Source organism: Mytilus californianus, unplaced genomic scaffold (assembly GCF_021869535.1).
Source record: "Mytilus californianus isolate M0D057914Y unplaced genomic scaffold, xbMytCali1.0.p SCAF_4, whole genome shotgun sequence".
NCBI lineage: Eukaryota > Metazoa > Mollusca > Bivalvia > Mytilida > Mytilidae > Mytilus > Mytilus californianus.
Genome location: NW_026262690.1, coordinates 81,000,419 through 81,012,674, shown reverse-complemented (window position 1 = coordinate 81,012,674; position 12,256 = coordinate 81,000,419). Strand labels below are relative to the sequence as shown.

General features: G+C 31.4%; 1 protein-coding gene across 4 annotated transcripts; it reads right to left on the bottom strand.

The window, feature by feature from the left end:
• Positions 1 to 709: 709 nt before the first annotated feature.
• LOC127738659 (protein-L-isoaspartate(D-aspartate) O-methyltransferase-like) lies at positions 710 to 11,695 on the bottom strand. 4 transcript variants are annotated; one of them, XM_052249984.1, is made up of 6 exons: positions 11,358 to 11,695; positions 7,978 to 8,114; positions 7,425 to 7,529; positions 6,213 to 6,425; positions 5,279 to 5,491; positions 710 to 3,643 (listed from the first exon to the last, which is right to left on the bottom strand). In XM_052249984.1, exons 1-5 carry the CDS (start codon positions 11,497 to 11,499, stop codon positions 5,312 to 5,314), a joined length of 777 nt encoding a protein of 258 aa, XP_052105944.1. In that variant the 5' UTR covers positions 11,500 to 11,695; the 3' UTR covers positions 710 to 3,643; positions 5,279 to 5,311. The 4 variants fall into 4 exon arrangements, with proteins under 4 accessions (XP_052105944.1, XP_052105946.1, XP_052105943.1 ...); XM_052249986.1 differs by having other exon boundaries at positions 710 to 3,640; XM_052249983.1 differs by having other exon boundaries at positions 710 to 3,640; positions 5,322 to 5,491.
• Positions 11,696 to 12,256: the final 561 nt, after the last annotated feature.

Below are 12,256 nucleotides of genomic sequence, written 5' to 3'. Positions count from 1 at the left end.
AGATAACTCTACACCAGAGAGCAAATGATAATAAAAGTTAACTATAGATCACTGTACAGCCTTCAACAATGAGCAAAACCCATACTGCATAGAAAGCTAAAAGTGGCCCCAAAATGACAAATGTTCAACAATTCAAATGAGAAAACTTGAAGCCTGGTAACAAATTTCAGGGTACTCTGAATCATAGTTACTGAGCAAAATGTGACAAAATCTTCATACATTATTGTCTCGCCACAAGACCTAGGATTACTATCTGGCAGTGGTGTAAACTTTTTGTATAAAGCTTTATATTTCAAAAGGTTGAAGACCTGGATGCTTCATACCTTGTCTGCAGAAACTTTATGTTACAAAATTTTCATTTGTTATATGTCCATTGCCCTTGACCTCATTTTCATGGTTCAGCTACTGCTTGAAATTTTCTTTTGTCATGTGAAATCTCTTATTATGAGTAATATGATAACTATATTTGATATATGAGGATCATTGTAGAGAACCTTCTTACACCATTCCTGTCAAGTAATTTCATAATTAGCCAATTGTTTCAGAAAATATAAAAGTGAAGCGCTTCAGACAGATGCAAAGTGATGGCTTAAGATGTCAACTGTTGACCTAACATTTGTTCTTCGGGTTGAAAACCTACTAAGTCCTTAACACAGGTGAGCTGAAATACTCTCCTTCTAAGCAACTTCATAAAATAATCAGGCAAATATTAAGCATTAAATATTTATTTCAATAACATTCCTAAATAATACAACAGTTACATTTTAAAGACTACACAATAGTCCATAAAATGTTAAAAGTTTTAAGCAATTAATTTTATAACCATATAGCCATTCTAAATATCTAACACCAGCATTTCTCAAATAAATTTCATCCTATGGAATATTTTGTCATCAAATAAAACCAAATCACCGGTCATAGTATCTTATAGCACTTTTTTTACAGCTGGGGATTGGTAATAAGATTACACATTTAAATACTGATATTGTGGATACTTATAGCACTTTTTACAACTGAGACTACAAATTGAATTGATGCCACTCTAGAAATTATTCATCCCTCTGACAAGTAATCATTTAAATAAAGCTTTCTCACGAGCAGTCATGTGCAGAAATATCTTCATATTCATGAGACATACTTTTCTCTTAACTAAAAACTTTTTGTCTGGCTAACCTTTTTTCACAACTAAAATAATAACAGAATATTTAATAAATTTTTTTCTACCTATTCATGTTCAAGAAAGATTTACTAACAAGTAATGCTGATGTTTTTTCTTCATAAGTTCACAAAAGTTTTACTGGCAAATAACATTAAGGATTTGTCTTCCTAAATACTTTTCTTATTATGCATGTGATACAATATTCATATGTATACAATTACTAGTAATAAATATTCATGTATGCAATTAATGAATTATTCATGTATCACAGTATACAATTAATGAATTATTCATGTATCACAGTATACAATTAATGAATTATTCATGTATCACAGTATACAATTAATGAATTATTCATGTATCACAGTATACAATTAATAAATTATTCATGAAGTATTCTACATGTAATCATATACATTTCTAAAGCATAAAGGCAAACAAAAACAGTACAATTGAGTAATGTACAAAATATTTACATATTTTATGTTATATATTGTCTTTTCTGCCATGCAGTGCAAACTATTAAAATGAATAACATTTAATTGATAAAGAACTTTCAAAAACTTACAATACAAACAGATACAAACAAAATCACATCCAGGTCATTTAATTGACCCAGAAATTTAAATTATTAATGTGAAATTAGAATATGTAACTTTCTTTCTGTCAGAGTGAGAAAAAATTTGCCCCCTTAGTTTGACATTTCAAATGGTATAAACTGATTCCCCAAATAACTTTTTATCAGTTTAATTCTCCGAATAAATGTAACTTACTTTTTTGTTAATTTCAAACCATAATGCAATGGAAATAAAAGAACACAGTTCCAATGTCCCCAGCTTTGCTCATGTTTTATCTGTCCATGGGAAAAAAGAAAAAGAAATGGGTGTGCTCTTCAAAACTATTTTTAAATATCTTGAAGAAATGTAGGCTTAAAAGTACTTACAATGCAATTTTCCATATAATTAATATTTCCAAAGGGCATAACGTAGCGTGGAACAAAAAATTGACACACAAGTTCACATCAACTGGCCATAACAATAAATACATAAACACATATGCTAGTTATTCAAATGTACACTATGTTTTCATATCAAATTTACACATTTGCACAGGGTGTTTATTTTAAGCTCATTTTATTGTAAAATTTGCAATATATGAAAAAAAAAACACAGAACACCACTTCAACCTTTTAATAGAGTAAAACTGATATTAATGAAAACAAAAATGTCAAAATGAATAGACACTGCAATAATGGCATGTTTATTTCTGTCATAACAAACAAAAATATTGTAGACACATTATTAAAGTTTACAATTTTGATCAAACTTGTATTGTTTGAGACTATTTAAATGATTTGAACTGAAATACCAAATAAACAGCTGCGCCTAGAGCGCATGATACGCCCATCGTCTTGTGTGTGAGGTTTTATGCAATATTCATAAATCGTTTCTGAGATACGACGCGACATGTGAAAACCCCCCCTTTTTTTAATAAAAATATCAATAACTCTAAAATAAAATTTTGAATCATCACCAAAAAGTATACAGATCTTTAGATTAATATAATTAAGAAGTGTGTAAAGTTTTAAGCAATAATCATAAATTGTTTTTTAGATACGGTGCGACATGTGAAACCTCCCCCCCCCCCTTTTTAACAAAAAACTCAATAACTCTCAAATAAAATTTTGAATCATCACCAAAAAGTATACAGATCTTAAGATTAATATAACTAAGAAGTGTGTAAAATTTTAAGCAATAATCATAAATCGTTTTTGAGATACAGCGCGACATTTGAAAAAACACCCCCGTTTTAGTTACAAAGTCCCTTAACTCAAAAAGTTTTAATCTTATTTGCACCAAAAAGTATACAGATTGTTTGGCCATCAAAAGAAACAACTATTTTAAGTTTCATGAAATTTGGATAAGTCATTCTCAAGTAAGGGTGCGACATGTGGACGCCAGACAGACGGACGGACAGACAGACGGACGCCGAACATTTGAATACCATAATACGTCCCGTCAAAATTTTGACGGGCGTATAAAAATTATTTGTTTAATTTTTCCCCCTGTTTCTACTAGAAATACAGAAAAAAATACTCTGAGAACATTTAGTTTTAGAGAAACAAATATCAATACCATATTAAGGATTTTTTCAAATGAAAACAGTGGATATTGTCTGAACTGAACATTGCATAAATTGGAAACATGTGTAAACTGAATAAGGACATAGTAAAAATTCCTTTGTGATTTAACCTGTGTAACACCTGTCTAACCACAGTTCAAATTGGTTTCATCTAAGCTGGCTTCACTGTAAATAACATTCTTCTTGTGAACTTCATAACTTGTGAATGATACCTTATGTTGAGTATTTGTATAAATGTCTGAACGAAAAAGTGTCAGGGAATCATTGGATACAGCTTACATAGATAGCACTTGTTTTCTGGAAGATAATGTTGTCAGCAGCTACAATTCATCTTTACTGCTGCTAAATAAAACAAATGAAAAGATTACAAGTCATGAAATGTGTTTCTTGTGTGGTTAAATATGATTCACATAATATTTTATTTTGTGTGCTCTTCCAACCCCCCTCCTCCTTCAAAAAATTGGAAAGTGGAATCTAAATCTATATCAAAACAGTCTTTCACACAGCTTTTAACTGTAGTTGTTTCTACAATAGCAATTCAAGAGCTATATTTGTATGTACAATGTATGCTAAAATTTAACTTTCAATATTTGAAATACAAAACAGGATAAATGACCAGAATTTTACTTGGAAATCCAGTTAAGTTAGCATGATTTTGCTTTTGATTGTATGTAAGTTATGAGTGAAATGAGAAATCATGATACATACTATGTTTACTTTAAAAATAACTTAATAACAATAGTATTTAAAACATGCAAAACAATAAGGTCAAATAAAATTTGATTCACAGTCCTTTAGCCTTTAACCTAAGAATGTACTGCTTTCACACTATCACTTTTCTATGATCAGTGAATGGGGAAATCAAGAGTCAAAACTGTGGCATATATAAAAGTTTACAAAAAACATAAGTACTAAGAGCCGACCGTGCAAGACCCTCATGGGTAGTCAAGGACGTTAAAAAAAAAAACCTTGTCATTGTTGTGTACTAAGTTTCAAGTTGATGTGACATCAACTTCCTGGTTCCACTCATAATTTACATGCAAATTTGTAAATCCTAGTTCATGTATCTGAGAGGTTCTAAATAATCTAAATTCAATTGCTCAAACATTTAAATCATCAAAAACAAATCAAATTCTGAAGGAACCCAAATGTCAGTATTATCAGTTAGTATTCAACATTGAGCAACAACTTGTTGTGGACAATTGTTGAAGGATAGTCAGAAGGTTGTACTTTACTTGATATGATAAATATGTTATGATTTGACTTTTGAAATATGTCGTTTTTTCCTGTGAATAAAAAATATTAAATACTGTGGATTCATTATTATTCGTTTGATACCTATTTTCGTGGGTTTCGTTGGAAAAGGTGAACCACAAATTTAAATGTTCAACGAATTACAAAAGGTCTATTGCTTTGAATGCAGACATTTGCAAAACCACGAAATCAAATATCCACAAAACTGCAATTTTTCCTCAATCCACGAAATTTGGTACCCACGAAAATAAATGAATCCACAGTAAATGATTTCCATCCTCATATTTCAAAAAAAATATGTGGTTTGTGAAATACAAACATTTTGCATTGCTAAATGATAAGAAATTATACATTAATCATTTCCTATTAAACCACCACCATGTGTAATTGTAGGGATATTAAGGATATGATTATGACACAAACACACGATTCTGACAAGAAAAAATGGTCACATCTATAATTTTGAATATTTTTAATTGGTATTTCATCTAAAATTTATCATGAAAATGAAAACAAGTCATCCTTGCTATTTTTCAAAATAAAATTGTTCAATACAACTATCAGTTTTGGCAAAATAGGATACACACATGTTCTTCAAAAGGTTTTTCCTACAGCATAATCATAAATAGAACCATTTTTAATGCAATGAAGATATGCAGTACGTAAACAAGCAGTCAAACGAAATGGAATGATGGAATAACTAAGCACCAAAAGAATAATAACCACATGTAACAGAAGGAAGATCCAACATGCATATTATTTAAACCTTGGCCACTGTTTGTCTTTGCTTGTTAACGGAACATAGATAACACCCATAAGATTCTGCTTGGTAATGGTTCCGTCTTCATTCTTATCCACTTGTAACAGATGTTGGTGTTCTCCTTGTGGACCAACTGGGACAATTAATCTTCCACCAGGCTTCAGCTGCTCAACAAGCTGAAAGTACAAAGTTTATATCTTATAAGTAAGTACAGCATGTGAACAAAACTAACTTTTTATTCCTTTTATTCAAACCGATAAATTAAAACAAATTTCTTCTCCCACTTTCATGAAATTTGCACTAACTATCTCAGAAATATTTGTAATTTCTTATGATTTATGTTACATATATTTTTCATTTCATTAATTTTCTATATCACAAATGTCTCATGATGCATACACAATCCATAATACTCTACAATTTTCAATTACTTCGCCTGATTGGTGTAATGGTTTTTCCATTTTTATTGATACAAGACATTAAGAGCAAGAATACTTGAAAAAATCTCCTGTTCATAAGATGATCAACTAAACCCATGATGTACAATGTAGTTACTACAAAGGAGTACCGGTAGTTTCACAGAGGGGCAACATTGGCCAAAAAATTCTGTGAAATGTAAGTTCATTAGTTTTCATAAACATTTGTCGATAAATATGTTGAAAAAAAAAGTGTACTGTAATGATGAAATTCATAATTAAGGCTAACTTATGATAGTTTTTGCTTCAGACTAAAATGGTCACATGCATGGACCAACATAATCTTTTGTTAAGATGTGTTTCTCACCCATAGAAATCTTTTAATAACAAGAGCATTTTGGTAGAAGGACGCAGTGAATGTCTTCCAGGCCCTACTCATATATTTCCCTTAATAAACCTCATTTCTATGATATCAACTTACAGCCTCTGGTAAATGTGGAGCTGCTGCTCCAACATGGATGGCATCGTATGGGGCCTCAGGAGGGTAGCCTTTTCTACCATCTCCAGCCACTAAAACCATCCTACCAGATTCCATCAGTTGTTTTGTTATTGTATTTTTCTTCATATTTTTAATGGACTCATCCACTAGTTCTGGAATATGATCAATGCCAACAGCTTTCCCATTTTCTCCAAGCTAAAATGACAAATATATAGTTGAGTGGAGAAAAATATTGTCAGATTTCTAAAAATTACTAGCTCATGTAGCTAAAATTGAATGATTGTTGGCCTCCTAATGGCATCTTAACACTTTCCCTATCTAAGTGAATCACAGAAAATGTTAGTTTTTAAGTGCTTCTTATTATCCTGATACTCAAGGTCACCATTATAGGGCAACGTCTTATTACTGGTGAACTGGCATTTATATGTTAATTAATTGCTGGTATTTTAGTGGCGAGAACCGTATGCCACATCAAAATACTGTTTTTTTTTAACTAGAGGCTCCAGAGCTTGAATCACTGCTCACCTTGCAAAGGTAAAAATGTAGAATACCATTTTTTCTCAAATAAAAGGTATAACAAAGCAGCTGTAGTTCAAAGTCTAGCCAATCAGAAACAAGAATAGGCAGAGGCAGCCATTTTTTTGTTGAAGAATCAGTACAAAAGGATATTGTCAAGAACATTCCTGCACAGTTTTGTACTACTCTGTTCACAGGTTCCCCAGAGGAAGATTAAAATGTGAAAAGAACATACACCACAGATATATGACCATCAGCCAAATAAGATAATCAAAGTGCTTGTGAGCATTGAAGGGTAAATCTTGCAAATTTTGAGAATTTTAAAATAAAATATTGAAATTGTATTTTGCTAGGCAAGTTGAAAATTTGAGTTGGAGTTATCTTCCTTTGTTCATGATTGTACATATGTAGTTAAGCCTATTTTTTATAACAGATTCAAGGTCTCCAGATTCATACACAATGCATTACTTACGTAATTTTTAATTAGTATGGTAATTCAAATACACATCATACTGGAACTTAAATATCAAAGTATAACATATCATCAATTAATTGCATTACATTGATTGGATATAGGATCTAAATAATGATCATTTCACTGCACTATTTTGTTTGAACTATCAAAGGTAGTGGTCAACCTGGGAAGATATTGGTTTTGATCTTTACCCTAAAACTTACCATTATAGCCATACAAGCTGTTAAATAACCACTCCCTGATCCTACGTCTAACGCCCTTTTCCCTTCTGTCAAGTGATTTGCTAGTAACTCTAAGGCATGAGCATGCTGAAATGTAGGTCAATTTTTACTTTATTAATCTGTATAAATCCATAAGAATTCAGAGATTAACTACAATCATGCAATACTTGTGACTGCATGCTTCAAAACCATATGGTGAAATTTTGGAAACCTTTGTACATCTATCTGTAAAGTAAAGATTGGAATATAAATGAAGGTTTAATACAGATTTTTTTCATATCCAAATAATAAAGATTAAATTCGGTGTGGTCTTCCCTTATGTTAATTTTGTAGGAAGATATTAATATTGGAGATGATTGGAGAAAAGAAAACATATGTGTGTGTTGTAAACTAATAACACTTACATGTACATACCCATCTCAATTTTTTTGTGAATAAAATAAAATACTTACACAAAGTGACTACATAGTGTACCACCATAACTACTTGTCAACCAAGGGCAGGTAATTTGACTTAGCGAACTTATAGTATTTACCATATGAGGGGCACTAATGGTAACTGCATATCCAATGGATTGAGGGGAATCTGCATATGCATTATACTTAGCAAAGCTTCCTCTATCCACTTGTTTCATAGCCTCAATAACTTCTGGCGTTTTTAAAATTCCATTTCCTAAAAAATACAAAATACTTTGTTAGTTCTGAACACTCAATCTTAAATAAAGTATAAAGTAATTTCTGGACTCCCACTAAAAAAATAAATATGGAAAAAGTTTAATTTGTTGATTTATCAGTATATTTTGGACTACTCATCATTTATTTTGTTAATTCAGAAACAAAAAATAAAATAAAAAGATCATAAGTTCTCATTCTTTTTTTCTTTTTTACTGTCTGATCTTGTTCATTATGGAGAGGGTTCAGTATTAAAACCCTGCAAAATTTTAGTGTGTACCTGTCTCAAGCCAGGTTGTTGCTGTGCCTTCATGAAGTTTTACAGAAATCAATGGTTTCTGTAATTTGGACATCTCTGTTGTATTCATTCAGAACTTAGTCATTATACATTGGTTGATATAGAGCTTGCTATACATGTAGGCATTTTGTTCATCAAAATCTATCATTAAAGAATGTATGGTTTAAACAGAATCTTCATGCCCAGCATCTCTTTTTATTCATACTTTTTAACTATTATGATTCAATATAAATTTGCTAGGGTCTTAACTCTAAAGGAATAACAATTTCAGGGTCTGTGTAAGTAAATCTTTTTAGAATTCTGAAATTTTGATTATAAAATATACTAATTAGTGATCATTAGTGGATAATAGACCCAATTATCCCGAATTACAGTAAGAAAATAAAATAAAATAAAAAAAAAAAATCAATACATGTATACTAATGAACTCAAAATCGTTAACTTTTTTTACTAACTTTTTTAGTTTCTCGCATTTGCGAAGAAATCTCTCTCTTTCTTCAGGTCTTGTTTGTCAAAGGAGTTTGAGTAAAATATAGGAAGGAGCATCATATTGTTTCCTGCAAATTTGTTGTTTTTATTTACCGAAAGAATACTGCCAGTTAAACAATTAAAATAAATTCCTAACATTTTAAAATGAGTCTGGAGCTTATTCAACATACGAATTTATAGCAAACAAAATGTGTTCTCTTGAGACTCGCCTGATCAATCAGTCAGATTTCAGTATCTGATAAGAATAACAAGATGATTTGGTATCTTCGTCGGTTAAAGATATAAATTATAACAACTTTATTTTGATAATTCTTTGACATGAAAAAAAAGTTACCTGATGATAGTGTTTCTTTGTTTACATTGAAAATGATGTCACAAAAAAAATTCAGAACAACAAGACCAACATCAGAAACGTTTCTGCATTTCCGTTACTTTTTCAACAATTCTGGAGTTCATGAGTTAAAATATGCTTGAATTCAAAAAATAAATTTATACAGACTTCATCCTCATTCACAGGTAACACCTGCCTCATATTAAATGCTACACTTTGAATATCAAAGTCTGTTAATTGAGGTATACTTTTACAACCACTGTTTTCACCGAAAGCAATGTTCAACAAGGAAAACTCAAGAAAATTCATTAATGTAGTCTCATTATTATCTTTTAAATATCTGAAATATAAATTGCAAAATTCAAATTTTGATCTGAAGATGAAGTGCAGTATGTTCTCATTTGCCAACAAGGGAAAACTGATGAACTTGCCTGTAATTCAGTGGTTATCGTTTGTTGCTGTATATCATATTTGTTTTTTCATTCATTATTTTGTACATAAATCAGGCCGTTACATGTATCTTTCTCGTTTGAATAGTTTTACATTTGTCATTTCGGGGCCTTTTAGAAGGCCGTACGGTGACCTATATTTCTTATATATTTCTGTGTCATTTGGTCTCTTGTGAAGAGTTGTCTCATTGGCAATCATACCACATCTTCTTATTTTTAATGTTACTTCACAATCAAAGAGATTTAATATGGTGTATTCCATACTTATACATGTCTCAGACAACTTCAACTATAAAATACAAAATGATCATTAAGTTTACGATTAATCTAATTAAATGATACATAACAATGCTATATAAATGGGTATGAGCTGGTTGAAGTACTAATTGTTAAAAGCAGTGGCGGATCCAGAAATTTTCATAAGTGGGGGCCCACTGACTGCCTAAGAGGGGGCCCGCTCCAGTCATGCTTCAGTGATTCCCTATATAATCAACCAAATTTTTCCCACAAAAGGGGGGGCCCGGGCCCCTGGGCCCTCCCCCTAAATCCGCCTCTGAAAAGTATGAGTTGTCATGTTCCTGTTTAAACTGCTTTTTTTTATAATAGGCCCTTTCATGGTTATTGCAGCCATATTGAATATGTGCAGATTTTCATAATGGAGGTGAAAATGCTTTGAAAAATACAGGAAAGCATCATTGAAACAGAACAGTTGCTTAGAAACATGCATACATATTTACGAACATCCTGGCACTTTAAATTTCAAGGAGATGAGATTCTCAGGGTTTAACTGTATGGGAATTCAAAATTTTTAACTCCAATTTGAAATAGTTTTCCATTCTTTAAGGTTCATCACAACCTTTTAGCTAATATGGCCGTATTTACACCACAAATTTTACTCTGAGTAGAGACAAACCTGTGCACCTGGTAAAGTTTTAAGGCATGGCAGGAATTAGATAATTAAATTTTAAATGCATTTTATGTTTCAGAAAATTATAAACTTTTCTGGATTTTGCTATTCATTTTTTTTCATTCCTGCAGAAGGTGCCAAAATAAACTAAGTTGGAAAAGAGGTTTTGCGAAGCTCCCCTCATATAATAAATGTTGTGAATAGTATTGAATTAAATGGACAATAGATGGACAATAGACATCTGCAAACAACAGGTGATTAAAGCTGTGTAACTGAGTGGACCGTATCAAATGAAACTCATGTGTTTATTTTGCTATCTTCTGCAGACTGGAAAAAAATTCACATCAAAATCCATGTTAGTTTTGAATTTTCTGAAACATAAGACTACATATAACTTTTATATATCTAGGTCCTGCCATACCTTAAAACTTTCCTAGATGCATCAGTTTGTCTGTACTCATAGTAGATTTTGTGGTGTAAACACGGCCATATTTTCAATTCCTTTTGATGAACCTTAATCAGCAGTATTAGACTCTTTTCCTTGGTTCATATAGTTTGGCAATTTTGACTTCTCTTGTTCTTGGGTCATTTTTAAGAGGGAATTAACTCCTCTTCATAGAGTAGTAAGCAAACTCAGGAGGTATTTTGTTTAGCAGGATTAGGCCATAACTCCTTTTACTTAAAGGGTCGAGTTGGTTAAATGTTGGGTCGAGTAGGTCTGTGGCGACTTAGCAATGAGTAAAGTCCTCATGTTATAGTCAAATACTTACTTTTCAAGTTGTTAATCAAGTCAGTGTTATTGTTGCCACTCGAACGCCATGCCATGACGGGAAATCTTGTAAAAATTGATCGAATACCTATCAAGAGAAATAGATTTGAAACAAACTTTTGGCACAGTTGCCGCAACACCATTTGCAATCGGTCTACAAAAGTTTCAATTTTCTGTATGCATACAACAGTTTATAATTCCATGTAAAAGTTTGATTTTGCACCAACTTTAAGCATGCACTGAGATATCATGCAAATTTTCATATGCCAGGAGGGTTGTATTTTTATGTCGCAGAAAACCGCAAAAACTGGATTCACTTAATTAAGAACAATCTGGAGAAAACCGAAGGAAAATATGTTTTATAGTTGTGTAGTGATAATTTAAGGTTCCCGCATGGTAACATTGTTCACAGGGTGTCAAAGATCTTTAACGTTGAAATGATATATATTTTCAAAATCCAGACATCTCAGTTGAAATGATATATACATTTCAACTGAGATGTCTGGATTTTGAAAATTAACAAAAGAACCAAGACAGGAAGACCACTTGATTTGAAACAAGAGGTCCCTAACAACCTGAATTACTCACCCACCTTTTTCAGTTATCAAGAAGCACCTCAAATTATATATTAATTGCTGATAATTTTTTAGTGTTTCAAGTTTCCTTCCTATCTTTTATAGTTTCCGACATAAAATGCAAACTTTGAAAATTAATCCAAAAATCATATTTTAAGGGCAATAACTCCTGTAAGGAGTCATCCAATAATTAGGTCATATATTCATTTTTTGTTGATCTTGTAAAATATTGCTGGTCACATTTGTTGTTATAGTCTTCCTATCTATTATTTATTAAGATAATGGACAAAAAACACAATTAGCCAAAACTTATTATTTAAAAGCA

Coding starts and splice junctions, on each gene's coding strand:
- LOC127738659 (XM_052249982.1), bottom strand. CDS start 11,499: ATGGTGTTGCGGCAACTGTGCCAAAAGTTTGTTTCAAATCTATTTCTC. Junction 7,530..7,977: donor CCATTAGTGCCCCTCATATG/GTAAATACTATA, acceptor CCTACATTTCAG/CATGCTCATGCCTTAGAGTT. Junction 6,426..7,424: donor CAGCTTGTATGGCTATAATG/GTAAGTTTTAGG, acceptor TTGTCATTTTAG/CTTGGAGAAAATGGGAAAGC.